This window comes from Scyliorhinus canicula, chromosome 14 (genome assembly GCF_902713615.1).
Source record: "Scyliorhinus canicula chromosome 14, sScyCan1.1, whole genome shotgun sequence".
Taxonomy (NCBI): Eukaryota; Metazoa; Chordata; class Chondrichthyes; order Carcharhiniformes; family Scyliorhinidae; genus Scyliorhinus; species Scyliorhinus canicula.
This window is the reverse complement of record NC_052159.1, coordinates 61,318,851-61,334,990: the sequence shown is the minus strand read 5'-3', so window position 1 is coordinate 61,334,990 and position 16,140 is coordinate 61,318,851. Positions and strand designations below refer to the sequence as shown.

Genomic DNA, 16,140 nt, shown 5'->3' with positions numbered 1-16,140 from the left:
GGCATTGGTGGCCAGGAGGCATACTCCACTGAACATCTGGCTTAAAATTAAAATGTAAGCAAGCATGCCTTCCATACTTTCTCAACAGATTTAAAAGAAAAATGGTTGTTGCAATAGGAAAAGGACCAAAGATATTCGAAACAAAATAAAAATCACATCAACTTTATAATATGATTTCACTTTCCTATTCTGTTCAGCATTAGATTTTTGTTTGTGATGGTCTTGCTGTGAAAAGAAAATAATTCCCTTCGCCTCAGTAACAGGTCCAGCACCAATGTGCCTTACGTTAAATGCAAACAGAGAAACGGTTTCATTTCTGTGATATGGAGTCCAAAATCAAATGTAATTGGAGTTATAATCCCTGCTAGTCATAGTGAACGCTAGCATCAACGCAATGTGCCTGGTGTATGTATTGCCAGTACATTTAACATTCTATCAGTAGAGGCTTTTCATTTCACACTGAGCCTAATCATGATCACTTCCCTGGACGACAAAATAGATGCAGTAAGGTGAAGCAGAAATGGGTTCATATGACAGTCGGCAATTGGATAATACAACTGAGAATCAGGTTTGATATAGAATCATAGAATTTACAGTGCAGAAGCCCATTCAGCCCACCGAGTCTGCACCGGCCCTTGGAAAGAGCACCCTACTTAAGCCCATGCCTCCATCCTGTCCCCGTAACCCAGTAATCGCACCTGACCTTTTGAACACTATGGGGCAATTTAGCATAGCCGATCCACTTAACCTGCACATCTTTGGACTGTGGGAGAAAACCGGAGCAGCCGTAGGAAACCCACGCAGACAGGATGTTGCCTGAGCTGGAGCATTTCAGTTATGAAGAGAGGCTGGTTAGACAGGGGTTGTTTTCCTTAGAGCAGAGAAGGCTGAGAGGGAACCTGATTGAGGTCTACAAAATTACGAAGGACATAGTTGGGTAGATAGGAAAAAACTTTCCCCTTAGTAAAGGGGCCAATAACCAGGGGCATTATTTTAAGGTAAGGGGCAAGAGATTTAGAAGGGTTTTGAGGAAAACCTTTTTTCACCCAGAAGATGGTGTGAATCTAGAACTCACTGTTTGAAAGGGTGGTCGAGGCGGGATACTTCACAACATTTAGGAGGCATTTAGATGATCACTTGAAATGCTACAGCATACAAGGCTATGGATAAAGTGCTGGAAAATGGGATAATAGATTGATGAATGATGGCCAGCACAGACATGATGGGTTGAAGGGCCTCTTTTTTGCACTGTAACACTTTGACTCCAAGATCATGGCTGATCCGACAGTAGCCTCAAATCCCCTTTCCTGTCTACTCCCCCCATAACCCTGGAATCTTTTGTTTTTTATAATAAATTTAGAGTACCCAATTCATTTTTTCAATTAAGGGGCAATTTAGCATGGCCAATCCACCTACCCTGCACATCTGTGTGTTCTGGGGGCGAAACCCACGCAAACATTGGGAGAAGGCGTAAACTCCACATGGACAGTGACCCAGAGCCGGGATCGAACCTGGGACTTCAGTGCCGTGAGGCTGCAGTGCTACCACTGCACCATCGTGCTGCCCTGGAATCCTTTGTTGATCAAACGTTCATTTAACTGAGCTTCGAACATTTCAATGGACCAGCCTCCACTGTGTGGGGAAGAAAGAGCTCAAAACAAATAAGAACATAAGAACTAGGAGCAGAAGTAGACCGTCCGGCCCTTCGAGCCTGCTCCGCCATTCTATAAGATCGTGGCTAATCTATTCGTGGTCTCAGAACCACTTACCCGCATTCTCGCCATATCCCGTAATTCCTTTATTTTTCAAAAAAACATCTACCCTATCTTTAATGAAGTAGCGTCTACTACTCCTTTCGGTAGGGAATTCCATACTTTAACCACCCTCTGAGTGAAGAAGTTCCTCCTTGATTCAGTCCTAAATCTGCTCCCCCTAATCTTGAGGCTATGCCCTCTTGTCCTACTTTCACCTACCAGTGGAAACATCCTTTCTACTTCTATCTTATCCATTCCCTTCAAAATTTTATATGTTTCTATTAGATCCCCCCTCAACCTTCTGAATTCCAGTGAATATAATCCCAATCTACTCAGCCTCTCCTCATACAATAACCCCCTCAACTCCGGAATCAGCCTAGTGAACCTCCTCTGTACCCCCTCTAGTGCTAGCACATCCTTTCTCAAGTGTGGAGACCAAAACTGCACACAGTACTCCAGGTATGGCCTCACCAGCACCTTGTACAACTGCAACATTACCTCTCTACTTTTAAACTCAATCCCCTTCGCAATGAAGGACAAAATTCCATTTGCCTTCCTAATTACTTGTTGCACCTGCAGACCAACCTTCTGTGACTCATGCACAAGTACACCCAGGTCCCTCTGCATAGCAGCATGCTGCAGCTTTTTACCATTTAAGTAATAATCCGTTCTATTGTTACTCCTACCAAAATGCATGACTTCACACTTATTGACATTATACTCCATCTGCCAGACCTTTGCCCACTCACTCAATGTGTCAGTGTTCCTCTGTAAGGTTTTACAGTCCTCAGTATACTTTGCTCTTTCACACACCTTCGTGTCATCTGCAAACTTGGATACCTTACACGCAGTTCCCAACTCCAAATCATCTATATAAATTGTAAATAATTGTGGTCCCAACACCGATCCCTGAGGCACACCACTCGTCACTGATTGCCAGCCAGAATAGCACTCATTTATTCCCACTCTTTGTTTCCTGTTAGACAACCAATCCTCTATCCATGCTAGTACTCTACCCTTGACACCATGCATCCTTATCTTATGCAGCAGCCTCTTGTGCGGTACCTTGTCAAAGGCCATTTGGAAATCTAGGTACACCACATCCACTGGGTCCCCTTTGTCTACCTTGCTCGAAATGTCTTCATAGAATTCCAAGAAATTCGTCAAGCATGACCTGCCCTTCATGAATCCATGCTGCGTCCGTTCAATGGGACAATTTCTATCGAGATGTCCTCCTATCTCTTTCTTGATAATAGACTCAAGCATCTTCCCCACGACAGAGGTTAAGCTAACCGGTCTATAATTCCCCATCTTTTGTCTACTTCCCTTTTTAAACAGTGGCGTCACATTTGTTGTTTTCTAATCCTCTCGGACTGCCCCAGTGTTTTGGAAAATTACCGCAAGTGCATCTGCTATTACTCCAGCCATCTCTTTCAGTACCCTGGGATGCATTCCATCAGGGCCAGGAGACTTATCTATCCTGAGCTCCATTAGCTTGCCCAACACTTGCTCTTTCGTGATAGTAATGGTTTCCAGGTCCTCACCTACCTTCTTCTCACGGTTAATTGCTGGAATGTTATTAGTGTCCTCCACTGTGAAGACCGATACAAAATATTTGTTCAATGCCTCCGCCATTTCATCATATCCCATAACTAAATGACCACTCTCATCCTCTAAAGGACCAATGTTTACTTTAGCCACTCTTTTTAGTTTTATATAATTATAAAAACTTTTGCTATCTGTCCTTATATTCTGTGCCAGTTTTTTTTCGTGTTCTATCTTACTTTTCTTTATGGCTCTTTTTGTGGCTTTCTGCTGACCTTTAACGTTTTCCCAATCTTCTAGTTTCCCGCTGATCCTGGTCACTTTGTAAGCCTTCTCTTTCAATTTGACAGCCTCATGTATCTCCTTAGACACCTATGGTAGATTACCTCTTTTCTTACAATTCTTCCTTCTCACTGGAATATACTTTTGTTGAGCACTATGAAAGATTTCTTTGAAAGTACTCCACTGCTCCTCAACTGTCCTACCGTAAAATATTTGTTTCCAGTCTACTTTAGCGAGGTCCTTCCTCATTCTATCGTAGTCCCCTTTGTTCAAGCATAGGACCCTGGTATTGGATTCTATCATCACACTCTCCATCTGTATACTAAATTCAACCACGCTGTGATCACTCCTCCCAAGAGGATCCCTAACGATGAGGTCATTAATTATTCCTGCCTCATTACACAGGACCAGATCTAGGATAGCTTGCTCTCTCGTCGGTTCCATTACATATTGTTCCAGAAAACTATCCCGGATACATTCAACGAACTCCTCTTCAAGGCTACCCTGACCGAGCTGATTTGACCAATCTATATGCAGATTAAAATCTCCCATGATAACTGCTGTACCCTTTTCACAGGCATTAGTTATCTCTTCATTTACTGCCCGTCCCAGTGTGATGCTATTATTTGGTGGCCTAAAGGCTACGCCTATCAGTGTCTTTTTCTTCTTAGAATTTCTAATTTCTACCCAAATGGATTCAACCTCATTCTCCATAGAACCTACATCATCCCTCAATGCCACCCTGATGTCGTCCTTGATTATTAGTGCTACTCCACCTCCCTTACATACCTGTCTATCCCTCCGAAACGTCTGGTACCCCTGGATATTTAACTCCCAGTCGTGACCATCCTACAACCATGTCTCCGTAATGGCTATCAAGTCATATTCATTAGCGATGATTTGTGCCGTTAATTCATCAACTTTGTTACGAATGGGACTTCCGGTTGCGGCTATGACCAGCTAAGTCGCACGTTTGGCTGCTCCTGCTACAAAGGTGTTTTCGGGCCGATTGGAGGGCCCCAACGGCGCTGTAAGGACAAGTCCCGGTGGGGGAAGGCTCCCTGAAGAGAACCAGACCAACTTTATGGTCGGTACCCGGAGTGGGGTGGTAAAGAAAGCAACAGCAGCTCCCAAAAAAAAGCGGGGGAAGAAGACCAAAATGGCGGCCGGTGGCGCACCCGAGGAATGGAGGAAATGGGCGGAGGAGCAGCAGGCCGCTCTCCTGCGCTTCTTTACGGAGCTGAAAATGGAGCTCTTGGAGTCAATGAATGCGACGACCACCAGGCTGATGGGAGCCCAGGCGACCCAAGAGGCGTCGATTCGGGAGCTGCAACAGGAGATGACTGTGAGGGAGGAGGAGGCCACGGTCCTCGTGGGAAAGGTAGAGGTGCACGAGGCACTCCACCTGAAATGGCAGAGCCGTTTTGAGGAGCTGGATACCCGAATGAGGCGGAAGAACCTGAGGATCTTGGGCCTGGCAGAAGGCCTGGAGGGGTCAGACCTCCCGGGATATGTAGCAGAAATGCTGAGCTCCCTGATGGGGGCAGGGGCCGTCCCTTCGCCCCTGGAGCTGGAAGAGGCCTACAGGGTCATGGCTAGGAGGCCAAGAGCAAATGAGCCCCCGAGGGCGGTGCTGGTGCGGTTCCAGCGACTCAGCGATCGTGAGAGAGTGCTGGAGTGGGCCAAGAGGGAAAGGAGCAGCAAGTGGGAGAATTCGACGGTGAGGGTCTACCAGGACTGGAGTGCGGAGGTGGCAAAGCGGCGGGCCCGGTACAACCGGACGAAGGCGGTGCTACATGCAAAACGGATCAGGTTCGGAATGCTGCAGCCAGCGCGCTTGTGGGTCACCTACAGGAACCAACACCACTATTTTGAGTCCCCAGAGGAGGCGTGGGCCTTTGTACAGGAAGAGAAACTGGACTCGAATTAGACCCAGGGGATACTTGGCGGCCGTAGCCGCTCGGGTACTTTCAGCTGAATTCTTTGTTTGGATTTTGAACTCTTGCTGTGGTTTTTCTTCTGATGTTTTTTCCCCCTTTGCCAACTTCCCTTAGTTATTGTTATTGTGGTTATTCATGGTTATTTATGGTTATTTATGCTGTTTGGTAGAGGGCGACTGTTAAGTACATTGTTATTTGTTATTTATCTGTTATTTATAATGTTAAGTTGGGGAGGTGGGACGGGGGGGAGAGCAGATCGGGGATATGGGCTCCTAGGGGGGGTTCTTTTACAGGCATGGACGGGGACGGGGGTGGAACTGAAGATGGTGGGGTGGGGTGTGGCAGGGCGAAAGCGCGGGCTTTCCTCTGTTTTCCCGCGCGCGGGGCAGAGGAGGGGGGAGGGGAGGAGTGCGGGGCGTGGCTAGCAATGGCGACCTTTCCCGCGCTGGAGCGGGGCCAGGGAGGAGTGGCAAGGGGGGGGGAGGCCCCCCCCCCCCGAGCCGGGGGGAGTCGGAGTGTGGCAGGAGCAGCCGGGTCAGCGTGAACCAGCTGACTTACGGGAGTACGATGGAGGGTACATCGCGGCTAGGAGGGGTCCTAGCCTGGGGGGGGGGGGGAGGGGGGTTAGGGAGGGACACCGGGTTGCTGCTGAAAAGACCAGAAACGGGAAGTGGAGGACTGGAGAGGTGGGGGGAGGGGGACATCGTCATGGGGAGCGGGTCAGAAGGGGAGGGTCGACCCGGGGCGAGCAGGGAACAGGACATGGCTAATCGGCAGGGGAAGGGGGCGGGTCGTCCCGCGACCCGGCTGATCACTTGGAACGTGAGGGGGTTGAATGGGCCGGTCAAGAGATCAAGGGTATTCTCACACCTGAAGGGACTGAAGGCTGATGTAGCAATGTTACAGGAGACCCATTTGAAGGTAGTGGACCAGGTTCGCCTGAGAAGGGGGTGGGTGGGACAGGTGTTCCACTCTGGATTGGACGCAAAGAACCGGGGGGTGGCGATTCTGGTGGGAAAGAGGGTGTCGTTCGTGGCGGAGGAGGTGGTGGCGGATAAGGAGGGTAGGTATGTGATGGTGAAGGGTAAGCTGCAGGGGGAGAAAGTGGTGATGGTCAACGTATATGCCCCGAACTGGGATGACGCGGGTTTTATGAGGCGCCTATTGGGCCTCATTCCGGGACTGGAGGCAGGGGGCTTGATCATGGGGGGGGACTTTAACACAGTGCTGGACCCCGGGCTAGACAGATCGAGCTCAAGGACCAATAGGAGGCCGGCAGCGGCAGAAGTGCTGAGGGGGTACATGGAGCAGATGGGAGGAGTAGACCCATGGAGGTTTGGTAGGCCGAGGGCGAGGGAGTATTCCTTTTTCTCCCACGTCCATAGAGTGTACTCCAGAATCGATTTCTTCGTGTTGAGCAGGGGGCTGATCCCGAGGGTACGGGAAGCTGAGTACTCGGCCATTGCGATCTCTGATCATGCACCGCATTGGGTGGATGTGGAAATGGGGGAGGCGCGGGACCAGCGCCCGCTGTGGCGGCTGGATGTGGGGCTGTTAGCGGACGACGAGGTGTGTAAAAGGGTCCGGAAGAGCATTGAGAGCTATCTGGACTTGAATGACACGGGTGAGGTGCAGGTGGGGATGGTCTGGGAGGCCCTGAAGGCAGTGATCAGGGGAGAGCTGATCTCCATAAGGGCGCACAGAGAAAGAAAGGAGAGGCAGGAGAGGGAGAGGCTGGTGGGGGAGCTATTGGAAGTGGATAGGAGATATGCGGAGGCACCAGAGGAGGGGCTGCTGGGAGAACGGCGCAGCCTGCAGGTCAAGTTCGACCTGCTGACCACCAGGAAGGCAGAGACGCAGTGGAGAAGGGCACAGGGCGCGGTCTATGAGTATGGGGAAAAGGCGAGCAGGATGCTGGCACACCAGCTTCGCAAACGAGATGCGGCTAGGGAGATTGGGGGAGTGAAGGAGAGGGGCGGGAAGGTAGTGCAGAAGGGGCAAGAAGTGAACGGGGTCTTCAGGGATTTTTACAAGGAGTTGTATCGGTCTGAGCCGCCGACGAGGAGAGGGGGAATGGAGGACTTCCTAAACAAATTGAGGTTCCCAAGGGTCCAGGAGGGGCTGGTAGAAGGGCTGGGGGCGCCAATAGGGCTAGAGGAGCTAGTCAAGGGAATAGGTCAGATGCAAGCGGGGAAGGCGCCGGGGCCAGATGGGTTCCCGGTGGAATTCTATAAGAAAAATGTGGACTTGGTGGGACCGGTACTGGTACGAGCCTTTAATGAGGCGCGAGAGGGGGGGGTTCTGCCCCCGACAATGTCGCAGGCTCTGATCTCCCTGATATTGAAGCGGGATAAAGACCCCGTGCAGTGCGGGTCCTACAGGCCTATCTCGCTTCTGAACGTGGATGCCAAGTTGCTGGCAAAGATCCTGGCAGCTAGAATAGAGGATTGTGTGCCAGGGGTAATCCATGAGGACCAGACGGGGTTCGTGAAGGGGCGGCAGCTCAACACGAACGTGCGGAGACTGCTGAATGTAATTATGATGCCGGCAGTGGAGGGGGAGGCTGAGATAGTGGTAGCGCTGGACGCGGAGAAGGCATTCGATAGGGTGGAGTGGGAGTACCTGTGGGAGACGTTGGAACGGTTTGGGTTTGGGGAAGGGTTTATTAAGTGGGTGAAGTTGCTCTACTCGGCCCCGACGGCGAGTGTAGTGACAAACGGGAGGAGGTCGGAGTATTTCGGGCTCCACCGAGGGACCAGGCAGGGATGTCCCCTATCCCCCCTACTTTTCGCACTGGCGATTGAACCGTTGGCGATGGCACTGAGGAGTTCAGGGGGGTGGAGAGGACTGACTAGGGGAGGGGAGGAACATCGAGTATCGCTGTATGCGGATGATCTACTGCTGTACGTGGCAGACCCAGAAGGGGGAATGCCGGAGATAATGGAACTATTAGCAGAGTTTGGGGACTTTTCGGGGTACAAACTAAATTTGGGCAAAAGCGAGGTTTTTGTGATACACCCGGGGGACCAGGGAGAGGGTATTGGGAGACTCCCCTTCAAGCGAGCAGGAAAGAGCTTTAGGTACTTAGGGGTGCAGGTGGCAAGGAACTGGGGGACCCTCCACAAGTTGAACTTTTCCAGGCTGGTGGAACAGATGGAGGAGGAATTTAAGAGGTGGGACATGGTACCGTTGTCGCTGGCGGGGAGGGTGCAGTCAATCAAAATGACGGTCCTCCCAAGGTTCTTGTTTTTATTTCAGTGCTTGCCCATCTTCCTCCCTAGGGCCTTCTTCAAAAAGGTGACGAGTAGCATCATGAGCTACGTGTGGGCGCATGGCACCCCAAGGGTGAGGAGGGTCTTTTTGGAGCGGAGTAGGGACAGTGGAGGGCTGGCACTGCCCAATCTCTCGGGGTACTACTGGGCGGCAAATGTGTCAATGGTGCGCAAGTGGATGATGGAAGGGGAGGGGGCAGCTTGGAAACGAATGGAGAGGGCGTCCTGTGGCAACACAAGCCTGGGGGCCCTAGTAACGGCACCTTGGCCGCTCCCCCCCACGAGGTACACCACGAGCCCGGTGGTGGCGGCCACCCTCAAGATATGGGGGCAGTGGAGGCGACATAGGGGGGAAATGGGAGGTCTGTTGGCGGCGCCAATAAGAGGGAACCATAGATTCATCCCGGGGAACATCGACGGGGGATTTCAGAGCTGGTACAGGGTGGGCATACGGCAGCTGAAGGACCTGTTTATAGAGGGGAGGTTTGCGAGCCTGGGAGGGCTGGAGGAGAAGTTTGAGCTCCCCCCGGGAAACATGTTCAGATATTTACAAGTGAAGGCATTTGCTAGGCGGCAGGTGGAGGGGTTTCCCCTGCTCCCCAGTAAGGGGGCGAGTGATAGGGTGCTCTCGGGGGTCTGGGTCGGAGGGGGGAAGATATCAGACATCTACAAGATAATGCAGGAGGCGGAAGCAGCATCAGGGGAGGAGCTGAAAGCCAAGTGGGAAGGGGAGCTGGGAGAGCAGATAGAAGACGGGACGTGGGCGGATGCACTGGAGAAGGTCAACTCTTCCTCCTCGTGTGCGAGACTGAGCCTCATTCAATTTAAGGTGCTGCATAGAGCTCACATGACGGGGACAAGGATGAGCCGGTTCTTTGGGGGTGAGGACAGGTGTGTCAGATGTCTGGGAAGCCCAGCGAACCATGTGCATATGTTCTGGGCATGTCCGGTGCTGGAAGGGTTCTGGAAGGGGGTGGCAAGGACGGTGTCGAAGGTGGTGGGGTCCAGGGTCAAACCAGGATGGGGGCTTGCGATCTTTGGGGTCGGGGTAGAACCGGGGGTACAGGAGGCTAGGGAGGCCGGAATACTGGCCTTTGCGTCCCTAGTGGCTCGACGAAGGATATTAATTCAATGGAAGGACGCGAGGCCTCCAAGCGTGGAAACTTGGATTAACGATATGGCTAGCTATATTCAGCTAGAAAGGATCAAATTTGCCCTGAGAGGGTCGGTACAGGGATTCGCCAGGCGGTGGCAACCTTTCCTTGACTTTTTAGATCAGAGATAGACGTTCGGGGTCGTGGCAGCAGCAACCCGGGGGGGGGGGGGGAGGGGGGGGGGGAGGGAGGGAGGGGGGGGAGGGGAGGGGAGGGGGGGGGAGGGGAGGGGGGGGGGCAGCAAGGGTCGTGGGGGGACATGCATGACTGTAACGCGGGCAAGTCTGCTCGCTGCTCATGTCTGAAACTGTAGGCTGCCTTGTTTGTTAAGGTTGCCTGGGGGGGGGGGGGGGAGGGACTGGTGCGCGCGAGAGGGTGGGCGAGGGAGGGACATTTGCCTAGAGGGATTGTGTTGTAAATAATTTAAAAATTAGTAGGGGTAAATGTTTGTATGGAAAAACTCTTTCAATAAAAATTATTTAAAAAAAAAAACTTTGTTACGAATGCTACGAGCATTCAGGTAAAGTGCCTTAATGCTGACTTTCTTATCATTATTAGAGAAATTGGACATCATGAGATGTCCTAAGTTATCCTTCCTTTTTGCTTCATTCCTAGTCTGCCTTGAACTTAAACCCACCTGCACACATGCTAACCTGCTGCTTATCCTTCCATTTAACCCCCTACTCCCTGTCGCTTTCCCTTTCCCCCGACTCAGAAGTTTGAAGTCCTACTGACCACCCTATTTATCCTTTTCGCTAGATCCAGATCGGTTCAGGTGGAGACCGTCCCAATGGTACAGATCCCCCCGGTTCCAAAACTGGTGCCAATGCCCCATGAAATGGAATCCCTCTTTCCCACACCAATCCCTTAGCCACGTGTTTACTTCCCTAACTTTCTTATCCCTATGCCAATTAGCACGTGGCTCGGGCAGTAATCCGGAGATTATGACCCTCGAGGACCTGTTCTTCAATTTCCTTCCTAGTGCTTGATAATCCCCAATACCCCGAGAGAAAAGAATCTCTCCCAGACCAGGGGCTGGTTCAGCTCACTGGGGTAAATCGCTGGCTTTTAAAGCAGACCAAGCAGGCCAGCAGCACGGTTCGATTCCCGTACCAGCCTCCCCGGACAGGTGCCAGAATGTGGTGACTAGGGGCTTTTCACAGTAACTTCATTGAAGCCTACTTGTGACAATAAACGATTTTCATTTCATTATCATAGAATTTACAGTGCAGAAGGAGGCCATTCAGCCCATCGAGTCTGCACCGGCTCTTGGAAAGAGCACCCTACCCAAGGTCAACAACTCCACCCTATCCCCATAACCCAGTAGCCCCACCCAACACTAAGGGCAATTTTGAACACTAAGGACAATTTATAATGGCCAATCCACCTAACCTGCACATCTTTGGACTGTGGGAGGAAACCGGAGCACCCGGAGGAAACCCATGCACACACGGGGAGGATGTGCAGACTCCGCACAGACAGTGACCCAAGCCGGAATCGAACCTGGGACCCTGGAGGGGTGAAGCGAATGTGCTATCCACAATGCTACCGTGCTGCCCAGTCTTAAAAGGGTTACTGCTAATTTATAATACTGTGTCCCCTAGTTCTAGACTTTTCCACAACGGGAAACATCCTCTGAGGTAGCATCCTCTGGGTTATGGGGATAGGGTGGAGGTGTTGACGTTGGGTAGGATGCTCTTTCCAAGAGCTGATGCAGACTCGATGGGCCGAATGGCCTCCTTCTGCACTGTAAATTCTATGATAATTCTATGAAAATGATTTTGTTTAATGGTAGAGCAAGCTGAAAAAAATGAGAAGATGAATGCCCAGGGCATAATGCATCCTTGCATTTTTTCTGTAACAGATGTTAACTGGCCTAGTTTCTTGCTTTCTGTCTACTCCTTTCTTGAACAGAGATGTCACATTCATGATTTTCCAATCTGCTGGGACCTTTCAAGAATCTAGGAAATTTTGGAAGATCATAACCAATACATCCATTATCTCTGCAGTCACCTTTTAAGATCCTAGGATGAACATACAAACGTGCATAATACAAGCAAGAGTAGGCCATTCGGCCTCTTGAGCTTGCTCTACCATTAAACAAAATCATTTTCATAGAATTATCATAGAATTTACAGTGCAGAAGGAGGCCATTCGGCCCATCGAGTCTGCATCAGCTCTTGGAAAGAGCATCCTACCCAAGGTCAACACCTCCACCCTATCCCCATAACCCAGTAACCCCACCCAACACTAAGGGCAATTTTGGACACTAAGGGCAATTTATCATGGCCAATCCACCTAACCTGCACATCTTTGGACTGTGGTAGGAAACCGGAGCACCCGGAGGAAACCCACGCACACACAGGGAAGATGTGCAGACTCCGCACAGACAGTGACCCAAGCCGGAATCGAACCTAGGACCCTGGAGCTGTGAAGCAATTGTACTATCCACAATGCTACCGTGCTACCCGTAAATTACATTATGGTTTGCAGAGGAATTCAGGATAAACAAAAATTCACATCTAAAAATGTGATATGGGACGTCTCTGTGCATAGGTACAAAGCCCAAATTAAGAACCCAGCGTAAGGTAAAGTGAGATTATTCTTATGAAACAATCTCATTCCTGATATTTAAGACTGGAGTTTAATCACAGGTTAAGGTGTGCATTGTGAAATGAATAGCCAGTCTCTAAATGCAGTCGGTTAAACATTTGTATAATCCAATTGGCACATATTATAGGGTACATATTATACACAAAGGAAAATGAAAATGACCCTCAAAAGCGTATCCTTAGATACAATATTTGAAGAATTTCTTGGATAACAGAAATAATTACTTACAGCTCTGCGGATATCCCTTGTGGAAAGGTCAACTAGTTTCTTGTTTATGGCCCATTCTTCATCAGCCTCCATTATAGCTTTCTTTCAAAAATTACACAAATGGTTTTTTTGAGTACATTAAAATAGAAGCACAGTATTGTGATAAAGGAGCATAACCACATTGAGGAAAGGCATTATATTAAAAAGATACCAAAGGGAAATAAATGCAAAATTATGGTATTACAGCACATTGTATTTACAAGCATGGAGTCAAGATTACCAGGTTATGGAAATCAAAATGATTACATATGATTTTCATGTTGGTATGAGAGATTACAATAGCTAATAATAGATAATCTTTATTGTCACAAGTAGGCTTACATTATCATTGCAATGAAGTTACTGTGAAAATTCCCGAGTCGCCACACTCCGACGCCTTTGATTTGGACTGCTAAGAAAATTGATGATATTCTCCTGAGAATCATGGGAGGATTACGGAGTGCATGGTTCACCACATAATGTGGTGTTTAGATATTTTACATTAAGTCTTTAATTAATAAAAATAATATTAAATGTCAATTCATGTCATTTTAATGACAAAATATTTTGCTAATCAATCAACCACCAATACTATTACCATAGTTTATACCTGGCAACAATTCAGAGGGAAGACTGCTTTCTCTTTGAAACTTGTTTGATTCAAAACATTTTAGAAGCTATTTAGCCTGGATCAAATTTTAGAAAGATGCTGTAAAATTTAGCCAAAAATGACACCCTACAGCAGGACATCATAAAAATAATCAAATTAAACATCTATATGGTGATCATTTGGAAAACAAGTTAACTTTTAGGCTCCTTTTAAATAACACCATAGATAATACAGTATAACCCTTTTGACATAGTTAATAATTCAGTGAAGTAATTTGAAATTATTAAAGGGGAATATTACTGCAGAGTAGAACACTTTCAGCACAAATTATCTCTCACTTTTAGGTGTCCCTCATGAATTTAATATGCTGCCTGCATCCTATGATTGTTATATTACCACTACTGGTAACGTATTATATTCTTTGCCTTTTCCTCCAAGATAGCCAGACATGTAGTGTTGACAAAGAATATACAAAGAAGATTGAATCAAAATTAATTAATTTTAACACTACTAACCAAAATGAAGTTTGCACGTTCTACTGAGTTATAGATAATAAGCAATTGATATCGAATAATAAGCAATTGATATCGAATCTGTATGGCAGTATTCAATATTCTATCTAAACTACACTATGACTTGACCTCATGCTATATTTCTCTGTTCAACTTTCATTCTGCTCTCTTCATGTTCTCCTCAGCTTCTCCCAGAATTCCTGGAGATGCTGGCTTATACACAGTGAATTAGTGACGCCCTCTAGTGTTTGATTTACACATAGATTCAGATATTAACCCTTTACTATACTGGCATTATACATATCATTACAATGACTACCAAATATTTAAAATGGGTAGACCTTAGGTAACTGCTTTATTGCCAGCATGAATGCCTTTAAAATGCTGAGCATCAGGATCATGGCCAAAGTCCAGAATAGCTATGAAGAACTGTTAAGTTGTTATGAATTTTTATCATGGGGCAAGATGAGATTCCAAATGTAGATCCTTAAATGAAACATAGGGCTGAATCTTCCAAGGAGAGCTAATCGTCCTCGGATTGCCACTCCACTCCTATTTACTAACCTGCACCAGAACCTCCCAGTTCTCGCCAAACTTCTGAGCTGTGCTTCCTGAAAAACATGGAGCAGACATACTCCTGGAATCCTTCCCTCATTGCGTAGGAACATTGAGGGAAATCACGACATGCCCCCTCTTTTTACAACATTAGCTGCTGTAAACCGATAAGTTCAAATGTCCAAAAGGTAGTTTGAGAAGGCAGGGTGGCAGGTGGGTGGGTAGGAGCAGACTAGAAGATCTGGGTTTTTAATGTTGTTGGAGAGGTTTGGGGGAGGGGTGGATGGGGAGCAATTTTAATTCTGTGAGCTGTCTTTTCTCTTTATTGATGGGCTTGCTGTTTCCGTTAAGTTTAAATTTTCTTCATCGCTGTTTTTTACTTTTATTTTCTTCCATTTTCCTGTTCCTTTTCATTACATTAGCCTGGTTTTTAAATGCTTCTTTGAAGCCAATTTGTGACCTCGCTTAGATTTTCAAAACAGATCATATTTTCAACTCTTTGTTAAAAGTGTATTTACTGGCCATTCCCTGCAATGTGCCAAAAACCAGCACTTCTGACTTTGGAATTTTTCTCTCCTCTTTATTCAGTATTATTACTGGGCTCACTTAACTTTCAGTTCTGATGAAGGGGCTCCAACCAAAATTTAACTCTTCTTTTGACTCTGTGGATACTGTATTTAAATGCTATCTAGCATGTTTCAATGGTATTTCAGAGTGTTAACATTAACTGCGTTATTCTTTTAATAGCTATGCAAACTTTATCTTTGGCGATACTTGGCATGTCCTGCCGTTCTATTTATTTTCATCCTCTTTTCCTTTTCAATTAATTGGTCTGACTCGTGCGGATGAAAGTATGAATGTGCAGCCTGTCACCTATGCCCTTTATGGTTTTCCTGAGCAGCATTGAAGACTATATATGAACAACTCACTAACTAACCCTCAACCCCTCTCAACACATTAAGACGTAGATTTCCCTTGGATAAGTAAAAAAATGGAACAAGTGTTAAATTTGTGCCTGACCTCATTCTATCTTGACAAACAGGACTAAATTTTCCAAAACAATAATGAAAGACTATAATAATTAACAAATGAGATTAAACTGGAATAAAATATTGTTGCAAATTACAATCGCAATATATTCTGTTAAGATCGTAAAACATCCAGGTAGCCAAGAATCAGGGGAAAGTAGCCAAAGCATGAAAGGGAGAGATAGACCGGGGGAGGGGGAGAGGGAGAGAGACAGCTAAACCGGGGAGGCAGGGAAATGAGAGCCGGAAGGAAGGCATGGGATACAAAAACGAGCATGGAGCAGAGAACGAGGAGAATAAAGACGGAAGAAATGGCAGAAGCCGAGGTGAGCGCGAGACGGGAGCGAGATCCGTCCGGGAGAGGCAAGCGACAACAACACCAAACACATCCAAGTATCGGCCACTGTAATTATTTCTCTGGCTCCCGAATGTATATTTACCTCAGTCGCCTACTTATGTGTTGTAAATAATTTTAATTTTGCCGGTGTACAGAGTTTCTGCTGTTGAGCTGGTGCACAATACTCTACCAGTTATTCTATTTTATTTTTTATTGTATTTTTTTTACTATGTACTATTTTCTTTTCTTTGGTATGTTTGGGTGTGCCCTTCTCTTCTATGTATGTATATAT

The 16,140-nt window shown here is 47.5% G+C and overlaps 1 protein-coding gene across 2 annotated transcripts in view; it reads right to left on the bottom strand.

Moving 5' to 3' along the window:
• The window catches only part of cwf19l2 (CWF19 like cell cycle control factor 2), a 201,683-nt gene that overhangs the window by 7,166 nt on the left and 178,377 nt on the right, over window positions 1–16,140 (bottom strand). For both annotated transcript variants that reach the window (XM_038817825.1, XM_038817827.1), the window contains exon 16: window positions 12,789–12,869. In XM_038817825.1, coding sequence (XP_038673753.1) covers window positions 12,789–12,869 — 81 coding nt within the window. The remainder of the gene's footprint in view (window positions 1–12,788; window positions 12,870–16,140) is intronic.